The sequence below is a fragment of the Dendrobates tinctorius genome, unplaced genomic scaffold (assembly GCF_039654945.1).
Source record: "Dendrobates tinctorius isolate UK_male_01 unplaced genomic scaffold, ASM3965494v1 ptg000089l, whole genome shotgun sequence".
Taxonomy (NCBI): Eukaryota; Metazoa; Chordata; class Amphibia; order Anura; family Dendrobatidae; genus Dendrobates; species Dendrobates tinctorius.
The window spans coordinates 20174160-20187282 of record NW_027361757.1 but is presented as its reverse complement, the minus strand read 5'-3'; the positions used below and the strand labels follow the sequence as shown (position 1 = coordinate 20187282).

The 13123-nt window shown below is 43.0% G+C and overlaps 1 protein-coding gene across 4 annotated transcripts in view; it reads left to right on the top strand.

The window, feature by feature from the left end:
• Positions 1-13123, top strand: part of PANK1 (pantothenate kinase 1) — a 78335-nt gene that overhangs the window by 47963 nt on the left and 17249 nt on the right. For all 4 annotated transcript variants that reach the window (XM_073585890.1, XM_073585887.1, XM_073585888.1 and 1 more), the window contains 3 exons: positions 6292-6545; positions 9346-9522; positions 11734-11857. In XM_073585890.1, coding sequence (XP_073441991.1) covers positions 6292-6545; positions 9346-9522; positions 11734-11857 — 555 coding nt within the window. The remainder of the gene's footprint in view (positions 1-6291; positions 6546-9345; positions 9523-11733; positions 11858-13123) is intronic.

The window sequence follows — 13123 nt, the reverse complement described above, 5'->3', positions numbered from 1 at the left end:
TTTTGTCGTGGCCTGTTTTTGCGGGCGCTCCTGCGCCTCGTCCTGCTGGTCTAAGGGGGCTTCCGTTGTATCCATTGCTGGGGCCTTCAGAAGCACCCCAGCGGCGTCCCCATCTGCCTTATATGGCCTCCTGGTGTCCGGTCAGCAGGTATCCTGCCATAGCACCACCCACCCGGCCTTCGCGCTCCCTCCCCCATGCTCCGGCTCCCCTTGGCTCACCCGGGTCGCCGCGCGACCCCCGGACAGGCGTGCACCCGCGGCGCGCGCCGGAGGCCGGCCGGCACCCGACTTCCGGTATCGGTGCTATCGCCCCTCCCCTTCCGCCGCGTCACTTCCGCCGCTCACCAGAGCCCTGCGGGAGAGCGCGCGAAGGAGCCGCGCAGCGCCCCTGCTCGGAATGCCCCAGCCCCCCCGCGCACGCCGCCATGAGCGCCGCCAGGGGCCAGCACTGACCGGGAGGACCGGGCCTGGGGAAGCGCAGCAGGACCGGGGCATACATACCAGGTGCCGGCGTTTTGGAGAGAGCATCCACCGGACCCCTGCTCCACCTGCTCCGTCCACTGCCGTGGTGACCTACCCGGCCCCACCGTGGCGCTTCCAGGGACCCCGCACTGACCGAGGTAGGAGACCCCCTCGCTACCTGGGTCGGTCAGCCGGCCTGGGTATTTCAATGACGACTCCATGACGGACATATCTGTAGAGAGTCCTGTCCTCTGGAACAGGAAACCAACTGATGCGTGGGAGAGGTGCCACCCTTTTTGTATCTGTAGGTTTCCTGTTCCTAAAGGGCGGATCCCCTCTCAGGTGGTGCTGTCATGGACGACCGAATAAATATTGGCCACAAAAACAGCACAATTCAGATACTTTGTGCCAGGAGTCCGTCACCTAACGGACACCCTGTATATCTTTCAGAATCTCGGGCTGCACTAACATCTATCTTAGATTGTGGGATTTATCTGTTACTATTTGGACTGTTTTGATACAGGAAAGATGTATATCTTTGTACCGTGTTAGCCAGTAGATAGAAAAATATTCAGAATTGAGAGTCCTCAGTGGTTGATCCCTTTTAATGGCTAACTGAAAAGATGGTAACACATTGCAAGCTTTCGAGACTACTCAGGTCTCTTCTTCAGGCTAGACTAATACAAAATCTGAAGAGTCACATATTTATGCACAATACAACACAGAAAAAATGCAATGGATAAGACAAGTGACCTGAAGCAGAACTATCAATATGGGAGAGGGAGAAACATAAATATTGGACCAGTACATAGATATCATAGATAAGGAGTCCGGATGTTTTATAGTCCTCCGATTGGGGTCTCCTAATGTGTTGTGATGCCCCCACCAGGTCTTGAAAGCAAATTCCTTAATTGATGTACAAAGACATAAATCCATGCGACACATTCATTCCAGCACGGAGAGTGTCAAAGGTCGTCATAAATTTATACTCCCAAACACGTCTCTCTCTCTGAGATGCGAAGTTACCTTTCAATACCAGTAATTTCATATCCATGTTGCTGTGATCAGGGACACACCCCAAGATGGATTAAATGCCTGCAAATTCTTCATGGAAAACACAGGGACTGATGCTGATGCTGTGGTGAAACTTATAAAATTCATCCTCACCTACAATTACTTTGAATTTGACAACAAGATCTATCTATAAGAGACTGGCACAGCTATGGGAAGTAAAATGGCTCCACAGTATGCAAATCTTTTCATGGCCAAGCTTGAAAGCGACTTTTTGTCCTCATGCCCCATCAGGCCCCTGGCCTACTACCGCTTCATTGATGATATTTTAATCATCTGGACGGAGTCTGAGCAACAGCTAAAGACGTTCCACGAACAGTTTAATCAATTTCAACCCACCATCAATTTAACACTCAACTACTCCAGCACTGAGATTAACTTTTTGGACACCATCATTAAACTAAAAACAATGAAATAGAGACATCCCTGTATCAAAAGCCAATCGACCGTCCAACATACCTTAAATGGGACAGTTTCCATCCAAAACGCATAAAGAACTCTGTTATCTATAGCCAAGCCATCAGATACAATCGTATATGTTCCAACCCCATGGATAGAGACAAACACCTTGGTCGCCTCAAAAAGACCTTTTTGAATCAGGGCTACCATCCAAGAACAATTGAAAACCAAATTACAAGAGCCACCAGAATGTCAAGGAATCACCTGCTACATTACAAAGCTATAGAAGAAAATAACCGTGTGCCTCTAGTGGTCACCTGCAACCCAAATCTGGAAGTGCTAAGGGGAGCTGCACGGAAATTACAACCTTTACTACAAAAAGATGCCCGATTAAAATCCATTTTTCCAGACCCCCCATTGCTGTGTTTTAGGCAGCCCCCAAATTTAAGAAGCATCATTGTCAGAAGCTCCCTGTCCTCTCCAACAGCTGCAGGAACCTTTCCTTGCAACCAGAAAAAATGTAAAACTTGTCCATTTATAATGACCACGGACAAGATAAAGATCCCCAACTCACATCAGGACTACAAGATCCCAGGTACTTTCAGCTGCATTAAATCTAATGTGGTGTACTTAATTATTTGTACTAAATGTCCAACTGGGGGTCTGTATGTGGGGGAGACAGGGCAAAAGCTTAGAACAAGGATGAATGCTCATCGTCACACAATAAGAGAAAAAAGAATGGATCTACCTGTGGCAAAACATTTTTGTATCCCTGATCACAGCAACATGGATATGAAATTACTGGTATTGAAAGGTAACCACATCTCAGAGAGAGAGAGACGTGTTTGGGAGTATAAATTTATGACGACCTTTGACACTCTCAGTGCTGGAATGAATGTGTCGCATGGATTTATGTCTTTGTACATCAATTAAGGAATTTGCTTTCAAGACCTGGTGGGGGCATCACAACATATTAGGAGACCCCAATCAGAGGACTATAAAACATCCGGACTCCTTATCTATGTACTGGTCCAATATTTGTTTCTCCCTCTCCCATATTGATAGTTCTGCTTCACGTCACTTGTCTTATCCATTGCATTTTTTCTGTGTTGTATTGTGCATAAATATGTGACTCTTCAGATTTTGTATTAGTCTAGCCTGAAGAAGAGACCTGAGTAGTCTCGAAAGCTTGCAATGTGTTACCATCTTTTCAGTTGGCCATTAAAAGGGATCAACCACTGAGGACTCTCAATTCTGAATATTTTTCTATTTGGACTGTTGAATTTTATCAGAAAAAAATATGGGTCTCCCTTGCGTCAATTACTTGCATAGTTAGTACGGTTGAGAAAATGTCCATCAAGTTCAACCGAGGGATGGGACATGAGAAAGGGAATGGAGTATGTGTACAACGACAAAACAACATGATCCAGCCCACTCCAAAAAAAGAGAACCTATCTTCTTGATCCCAATTATCAATCCACTGGACCAAACTTTCATAAAAAGATAAAAGCATTATACACTTAATTATTTATATTTTCTTCTAAAAAGCATCTAAGACTTTTTGGAAACCTCAGCGTTCCCTGCTGTGACCAGCTCCTGAGGTAGACTAAAGGGGGTTTTACACAAAGCAATATCGCTAAAGCGATTTTGTGACGCAGCAGCAATATCGCTAGCTATATCGCTATGTGTGATACTTACCTCCGACCGGGTCCCCCACTGTCCATCGCTGATCGCGCAGCTCCATTTCTCGTCGGGCGCTTCCTGCTGGCGCCGACGAACGACGCGTGGACGCGGACGGAGGACGTCAGGATCGGTGCATCTGAAAGGTAAGTTATGACCGCTGCTGCGTCGTTAGTGAAATCTGCCTGTTTGGCAGCTCACTAGCGACCATTTAGCCATGCATCAGCGATCCTGACCGGGTCGTATCGTGGTTGGGATCGCTGGTGCATCGCTAAATGTAAAGGGGCCTTATCCCTCAGAGTATTAGTTCTTATGGTAAAGAAGGCTTGTTTCCTCTGGAGATTGAACTATTCTTCTCCAGGTGGAGGAAGTGGCTCCTTGTCTTTTAGGGTAAGTTCACACAGGACTTTTTTGCTGCGTTTGTTTTTCATTTTATCTTTATGCTAATTTTCAGCTGCTTTTTCCATTACCAGCAAAGCCTATGAGATTTCAGAAATCTCATGCACGCACATTGGTTTTTTGTGTGATCAGGATTTTGTGCTTTGCTGCGTTTTTTGGACATAGAGCATGTCACTTCTGTCAGCGTTTTTGCTGCGTTTTTTTCCGCGTTTTTCACCCATTGACTTGAATGGGTGTTGAAAAAACGCAGGTGTCATTATTTGCAGAGTTTTTGCTGCAGAAAAGTCATGGACATTAGCATGGACAGAGAGATAGGAAAAAAAAAAACCGCACCTAAACCTGCGTTTTTGCCACAGTTTCTTTCCTGCCAAGAAGATCAGGTTTTGCTGCAGCAAAAAAAGTCCTGTGTGAAATTATCCTTAAGGAGGTCTTGCATGATGCAGATTTTAACCACACTTTTTGTGAAGGGCATTCATGTACTTGTACAGGGTGTTCGTGTCCCGTGCCTTTCAAGAAAATATAAATTTAATTCTTTAAATCTTTCCTCATAAACAAGATCCTCCATGTCCCTTATCAGACTGCTTCTGGGTGTCCGTCTCCAGGACAGGCGTACATACCCGCAAATGATGAACGACCAAGCACACACTCGCTCTGCCCGCACCATTACAGTCTATGGCCCCGTCGGGGCTTACGCCTGAATCCCTTTTTGCTGGGAGGGGCGGCGGACTTAATCACCTAACGGGACTAACAAACGGGTGCCAAGACGCATTGTGAAAGCTCCCTAACTCCAGAGCATCTTTTCTATGAACTTGTATGAGATGAGATTGTAAACTGGTAGCATTTTTGACATTGGATGCTTTTCTTTAGCCCGGGATCTGCAAGTACACATAAGTGACTCTTCTGGTTTTGGTCCTAGTGGATGCCCAATACACGTAGCGTGTTTTTTCAAATTTTTGTAATAGAGCAAGAAAAAGTCAAACCCATAAAAGGGAGCACCTCAATTGCATAAGAAATATATATATACCAAATATATGTGTAATACAAAATTTGAATTTTTATTAATCACCAAAAAATACATACAGAGACAGAACAAAACACATATAGTATAAAAACAATTAAAATTGCATCTGTGTGCAAAGGAGACTCAAGACCAAATGCCATACCTCAGTATAAAGGCAATGGCAAACCACAGCAGGCTCCCGTAAAAGGCGCTGAATGAATAAATATAACTGGCTTTAGAAATGTATGCCTACAAATGTACAAGCAAGTATCACAAAAAACTTGTATAAATATGATATGTGCAAAAAAATGCATTTATAGAGAGTGACAAAATGTAATAACGAGTATACAATAACGAAAGAGGGTCCAACAGCATTTGTGATCAAAAATTGGTTTGAAAAAATATAAAGCTGTACAATGCCACGTCAGAATGGATTGGTGGCCACACATGAGCACTACAATTCCATCCATTTCATATGGGACTTGCAGAGAAGGCCGGGTACAGGACTCCTTTTTTTCTTGCAGTCCCATAGAGAATAAAGGGAGTATAGGTTCACCTAAATTTTTGCTCCTTTGAAAAAAAAAATCATAGCTCCATTCTCTGGATGGTTGGGGATCAAAAAAGGTTAGGTACCCACCAATTCTCAAGTTATAGCCTAGTCTGTGGATTCGTGATATTTTTAAATGTTGGGAATAACCTGGCAATATAATATTCACCTCTCCTCATTATATACAGACAGATACATTTCCCCAGATACTGATAATATATACACCCCTGGATCTGAGCAATAAGGGGGTCTATGGTGGGTCTTTTCACCAAGTTGGCTGTTTCTGTGTTGCTTTCTTAGCGATGATCACAGCCTGTGATATTCGTTATGTAATCATTTAGTCTCTGAGAGCAGATCTTGAGGATCTTTGCTACAGCTCAATTTTGGGGGGATAGAAATCATCCATTTATAAGGAATGTGCACACAGATGCTATGTCTATGAATATACTTCATGAAAATCAGATTAGTGGTGCTCCACTCCCCACACTTTTTGATAGCCCTGAAGAACCTGGAACGACCTTTGGTAGCTTTTGCTGTAGTCGCTCAGGCAAAGTGCAATGTAGGAATTAATAACTTTTTGTACTTTGTTTATATGTGACTTCTTATGCAATATCTAATATGTACAGGAGAGCAAAGTGTCGCCTGATGGCTCTTTGCCCTTGTGTTTGGAGACAGTATCTTCTGTTCTACTTAAACCTGCTTATTCATTAACTTAATGTTTCTCTCTTTCTAGATAGCTGACCTCCAGCTCCATAAACTTGATGAATTGGACTGCTTGATCCGAGGCCTCCTCTATGTCGATTCTGTTGGCTTTAATGGCCGTCCAGAATGTTACTACTTTGACAACCCAACGAACCCAGAACAATGTCAGAAGAAGCCATATTGCCTTGATAATCCTTATCCTATGTTGCTGGTTAACATAGGTTCAGGAGTCAGCATTCTTGCAGTATATTCTAAAGACAACTATAAAAGAGTCACTGGGACCAGGTAAATGTCTTTTTATCCCTGAGAGATCTAACATTCATAAGTATGTGACCAATACCAACACAAATAGATTATAGGGAGGGCACATGGGTCATTCCATGGTAACTTACATTACATTCACAAGCCAAAAACTGAGTTAATAATGGCTACAGACTGTTCTTTGAAGGCAGGACAAAAATGAGTGAATGTATATTGTACATTAAACTATCCTCAATAGATGTCAACACCGTTTGACTTTTCAAGAATACAAATTAAATACAAAATACAGTGTTATTACTTGGTTACAAAGCTGATGGTAATTTACGTTACAATACCATTACTTCATACGAAAAGTAAACTTATTGTAACGTAAGTTACTATGGAATGACCCAAATTAGCCTTTTACCCTCTTGGCCCTTTACCACCTGAGGACATAGGAGGACCTTCACCATTCATCCTCTCTGGTGGCCATCTGGTAAACCCTGTGCATGCAAATAAAAATAGAGGTAGCTAAATTTGTCTGCAACTCTTTCTCTTGAGTTATACGGTTGTCGCTCTCCAAATATCTGCCATAAACTTTTGTGCAGAAGACCATACCTATATGTAGTGCTCATGTAGGGTCTGATATGGTCCCATAGGTGAAATGGGAAACTATACTATTTTTTTTTTTTTTTTTTTATGGCTTTTTCAAAGGAACCCCAAAAACCTTGGGTTGAGACATCTTCACTTTAATCGCAACACTTGTCATGCTACTAAAGTTTGCTAGGTGTCACAGCTACCTCACAACACAATATAAATTAATATGGTCGCATCGCGACCCCAAGGGTACTACAATGAGCATGTCACAAGAAGTCTAAGTGTTAGATTTTTTTGTGACTTGCTCTCACAATACGACTACATTCACTTGCATTGTGCTGTGATGTTGCTGCGACTCATAAAGGTGATAGTCAGCTCACCAAAAATATTCAATTATTCAGCGTGTACTTCGTCCTGGTCAAATGTATATTGAAAAAAGGGGGGTTCATTCTAGCTCTGTAAGTTAAAATCCAAACTTCATTATATAATGTTTAAAATTCCATAGCACTTAAAAAAAAAAAACTAGAGAAACCCTTAGGGAGGAAAGACCTACAAGTTTTGATCATACTCCTGCAATGCTAAAGAAGCCCTTCCATCAAAGTAATATATTTCGCTCATCATATTATATAGCACTGTGTACTTACAATTGCTCATTTTGCCTTTCAACCCAGCTAATTCTTCTTTCTCTCCTCTATGTAGAAACAGGAAGTTTCTTGTCCCCGCAGAAATTATTATTATTATTGCGCTTTACATGTGAGGAGGGGTATACATAATAAAAACGAGTAAAGTAATCTTAAGCAATACAAGTCACGACTGGTACAGGAGGAGAGAGGACCCTGCCCACGAGGGATCACAATCTACAAGGGATGGGTGAGGATACAGTAGGTGAGGGTAGAGCTGGTCGTGCAGCGGTTAGTTGGATCGGTGGTTACTGCAGGTAGTAGACTTGTCAGAAGAGGTAGGTCTTCAGGTTCTTTTTGAAGGTTTCCATGGTAGGTGAGAGTCTGATATGTTGTGGTAGAGAGTTCCAGTGTAGAGGGGATGCGCGAGAGAAATCTTGTATGCGATTGTGGGAAGAGGAGATAAGAGGGGAGTAGCGAAGGAGATCTTGTGAGGATCGGAGGTTGCGTGCAGGTAAGTACCAGGAGACGAGGTCGGAGATGTATGAAGGGGACAGGCTGTGGATGACTTTGTATGCCACGGTGAAGGATTTGAACTGTCTTTGGGTAATTGGGAGCCAGTACAGGGAGAAATAATTCCTCTCTTCAACTTCTGACCCAGTTGCTCCACCCCTCCCCACTGCCATTGAGTTTTGCAGTGACTGATGAGTCATACAGGGAAAATTGACCTCCTGATTCTACAAAGAGCTTAGAAGGATTCAGATACTCAGTTTTTAATCACGTGATGTCATAGACCAAATTGAAAACAGAAGAATTAGCTGCGTAGAACGGGAAAATGAGCAACTGTAAGTACACAGTGCTGTATAATATGATTGCAATATATTAAGAGGATAAAAATGTTGATGTGAAGAGTGCTCTTCTAATCAGAGCTCTGATTAAGAATGTAGGAGTGCCATCGAAACGCGTTGTCTTTATCTTTTTGAGTGCTATGTAATTATATCCATTATATGATAAGGTTTGGAACTTTATCTTCAGTAGCTGGACCGCACCCCCCCTTTTTATTTATACTGATGCAGCAGTGACACGTAGCAAATTTTGGTCATGCGACAGAAGTTGCGGCAGCATCGCCGGGTAGCACGAGCTTTATTCTGACACTGGATATTATCTTTGATAAGTCTACTAGTCAATCATTCATATAGAATATATTTTTGTTTTTAGCGTTATGCTCTCACCATGTCACAAAGAGCATAATAACATAGGGATTTTGAGATCTGCATATATCACACCTAGTGTATGTGATTGTGGTCAGAAATATAATTATAGCAGGGGTGGAATGATATTCTACTACTATTTCCCTAATTTCCTACAAGAAGATTTAGGAAAAATAATTCCAGCTAAGACCAGATTGGTTTCCTGTCATAGGACGTCTGGAGCTTCTTAGAGAACCCCATGGAACTCGCGGTCCTTGGATGTTAACATGGCAGTTGCCGTTGTTTTTTAGGGTTTATTCAGTGAAACACAAACCTACACCGCAAATGTACCACAATGCTGCACCAATAACTCTAGATTGTCTGACCATATGATTTGTGTGATCATCAATTATTATATTTTTGTGTTTGCGTCTTCAGTTTGGGAGGAGGAACATTCCTTGGCCTATGCTGCTTGCTGACGGGTTGTGAAACATTTGAAGAAGCTTTGGAAATGGCCGCGAAAGGAGACAGCACTAATGTGGATAAACTGGTGAAGGATATCTACGGCGGGGACTATGAGCGCTTCAGCCTTCAGGGCTCTGCTGTTGCCTCTAGGTAACTTGTATTTCTCTCACTTAATAAATGTAAATCATCATCCGTATATGTGACACACAGAATAATAAGTTCAGGGAATAAATCATATCCTCGTGTCACCTTATCAAAAGATTTCCTCAAGCTAAAACAGCTTACCGTGGGTGTTTCTGGGAACCTGATCTGCTGCGATCAGGTGATTGCCAAAGGCGGCTGTCTTCACAGAAGGTGTTGTCTTGGGGAAGCAACCTGTTTAAAGGTTTTGCTTTTATTTTATTCCTGCTGCTCCCCTGAATGTTCCATAGTTTTTTTAATTTAATTTAATTTTTTTAAATCCATCCTGCAGTTCCCGAGATCTAGGCCTTTTATTTAGTGCTGCTTTATACGGTTTTTACCAAGGGGGTGTTGCTCACAGGATTTTCTGGCGTTGTGTCTTTAGGCAGCTTTGCATTATTACCCTGTGAGCAGCAACTCATTGGTGGAGATCTTAAAAATTACTACTAAATAAAAAGGCTAATTGTCTGGACCCATATGGCGGATTTAAAAACAAACAAACCATGCAATAATCAGGGAAGCGTGGGGAATAAAATAAGAGCAAAAGATGAACACTTCTGATCTAGTGACGGGTCTTTTTTTTAAGGTCCTTTAGGAAATCCGTTAATACATAGTTTTTTTTCTTTATTTTTTTTTTTTTTTGCAAATGTTTCGTTGACTGAACCCAGAATGTGTGAAATTTTTGTCCCCCATTACTGCCAGAATTTGTTGCAATGTCCACTACTTATGAAAGACCTGACACTCACCCTGCATATGTAAATTTTTTAACCCTGCTCTGCTGAGTCTGACGTTGTGGCATTTCATTATTTATTTATTTATTTTTACCTGTTTCTGCACCGCTCCATTACTGAGAGATGACCCCCCCCCCCATTCTCTAAATTTCCCAGAGAAGCGTTGAGGATCATACCCCCTTGGCTAATAAGACTAGATTTACATACATGGAAGAGGGGGCCATATCTCAAGAACAGAGATGAACAGGAGCAAATAACCAACAACTCCCCATTCAGGAGAACAGTGACATTTAGATTAGTGTAAAAATATTTATGGCTAGTGAGTGATAAGGCCCCGTTACACACAACGATGTCCCAGCGATCCGACATGGATGGGATCGCTGGGACATAGTTAGACAGACTCACCAGTGATCTGGACCAGCGAGGAAGCTGGTATCTAGGGTAAACAGCGGGCATCCAAGAGCCGCGCAGCTCTTAGTTGCCCGCTGTTTACTTTGGATACCAGCGTGCAGCGTCGCTGATCATTGGTCTCCCGCTGCCACATGCAGCGATGCATGCTGGCCAGCGGGAGACCAACGATCAAAAATTGGCCCAGGACGATCCAGCACGATCAGCGATATCCGGCGGGGGGGGCGGTCGCTGATGGATGTCACACACAGCGATATCGCTGGAGAGATCGCTGATGCGTCACAAAGTCAGCGATCTCACTGTGTGTGATGGGGCCCATAACTCCTCTTTTAAGATCTTCCAACCTAATTTTCCAAAGGTGATACCCAGTTGTGACTACCATTTGCATCCATGTCACTGAGGCTCCTCCTGGTTAAAGAGGTTGTCAAGGATTTTTTTCTTTTTCTTCCTATGGGCCTTATAAGTAACAGACAAGTAGTTGCTGCCTGCCTGTTCTACGCAGTGCTGGCTCTGAGCTGTCACCGACCACTCTTGCCGGCAATTCAGCTGCTCCATGTCAAAACCGCCCTCTTCTTTTTCCGGGTGCTCTGTCTACGGGGCATGACTTCCAACATTATGCTGAATGATAGCCAGCTCCCCGCAGTTAGGTTGTGGGTAGCCAGCTGTCGGTCAGCATGATGTGTGCAGTCATACCCTGTCTACAGAGCAGAAAGGGAGCCTCTGCTCTATCGACGTAACATCAGCGGAAGCCGCTGATTCGCCAGCAGGAGTGGTCTGTGATCGCTCTTTGTCAGCAGAAATTGGCGTCAGGCACAACAAGTAGGGAAGTTGCATCTACCTGCCTGATGGTTCTTAGGCACAATGAAAAAATAAAATAGTCTTGAATCCCCTTTAAGTAGAATGTAAGGGAATGCGTATATACAAGAGTGAAGGCAACATGAGCCCTGCCCGTTGAGAGCAACCTGTACGTTAGTGGAAATATATCATGCCTATGTCATTTCTACACATATTAACACTTTTGTCCTTACTGTCCTCCTAAAAGCTTTGGCCACATGATGAGCAAAGAGAAAAGAGACACCATAAGTAAGGAGGACTTGGCAAGAGCTACCCTGGTTACCATCACAAACAACATAGGATCCATTGCTCGTATGTGCGCCCTCAATGAGGTAACGATCACATTTCTTCATCTATTCAAATGGGATTTACAAACTGGTTAGGTGAAAACTGAATCTCTTTTACACCGATTCCACCATATACTGTGTATACCGTCCCAGTAATTTAAAATGCTACCTTTAAAGAGGTTTCTGAGAATTCTGCATTGTTTTTTTTGCTGTTGTTCCTCTAGGAACTTTATGAATAAATTGACAAATACTCATTATCATTTCCCTTGTTAGTGGGGACAACAGAACCACCACAAAAAAGGGAATTTGAAGTTAAATGACCCCTTTGGATTCACAATGCCAAGCTTTATAAAAGCTAGGATGGCCCGCCAAGCACTGTGTCCCACAGACTTTGAGTGGAGCAACCACAGAAATGCTCAACCACCATTCTATTAAGTGGTCATATAGTGAGGATGAGCTGGAGACCCCCATTTTAGTGATTAGTGGGTGCTAATCCATTGGGGTCCCCAGCGATCAAGCATTAGAGGGATTGTCTGGTGAAAACAAGTTATCACTTATGCATAGGATAGGCGATACCTCATTGATCATTGGTAGCATCATCCATTGTCAGAACAGGGCACTTATAGACAGAGTGGAGGAGCAATGTGTCCGACCTACACTCCATTCATTTCCTATGGTACTGCTGGTGTTAGGCTTTTTTCGGCAGCCCCATAAAGAATGAAGCGCTTAAAGAGGGACAAAATTATTATTTATAAAAGAAAAGAAAAAAAAGTCTTAAGACTGGTGATTGGCTATGATATTCTACTTTCTCCCATCCCATGAGCTGTTCCTCAGTGTATCAAGACTGGAGATTGCCTTTTATTGCATTTTTTTGGGTGAATTGCAGCATTTTTTAATTTAGATAATTTAGTTTTATTTATTACTGAGACTCCTGATGACTATGAATCTGTTTATGTCACTGTACTAGAGAATGGAGATTGTAAGCTCTGCACGGGCACACACCTGCTTTGCTACTTGGTGCTCGGTGAATGAAAGCAACATGTCGTCGTCTTTCTGCTTTCAGCTTCTTTACAGTGTTGCCTTGTGGCATGGAGTTCAAGCAGCATTGTACAGGGCTATCAAAGCATGAAGAACTGCAGCAGAATCCTATAGTTGGATCCCAGCCACGCCCTGTGCTTCCTAGGACCGTTTCTGCTGTGCATACCTTGTGTATTATACCTTTATGTCCTGTCCGGTAGCACACATTGTTCAGTTCTGGTTTACAGAGAGTGTTCATTAGTTATCCAAAATGTATCATGTGTAGGGTAGATC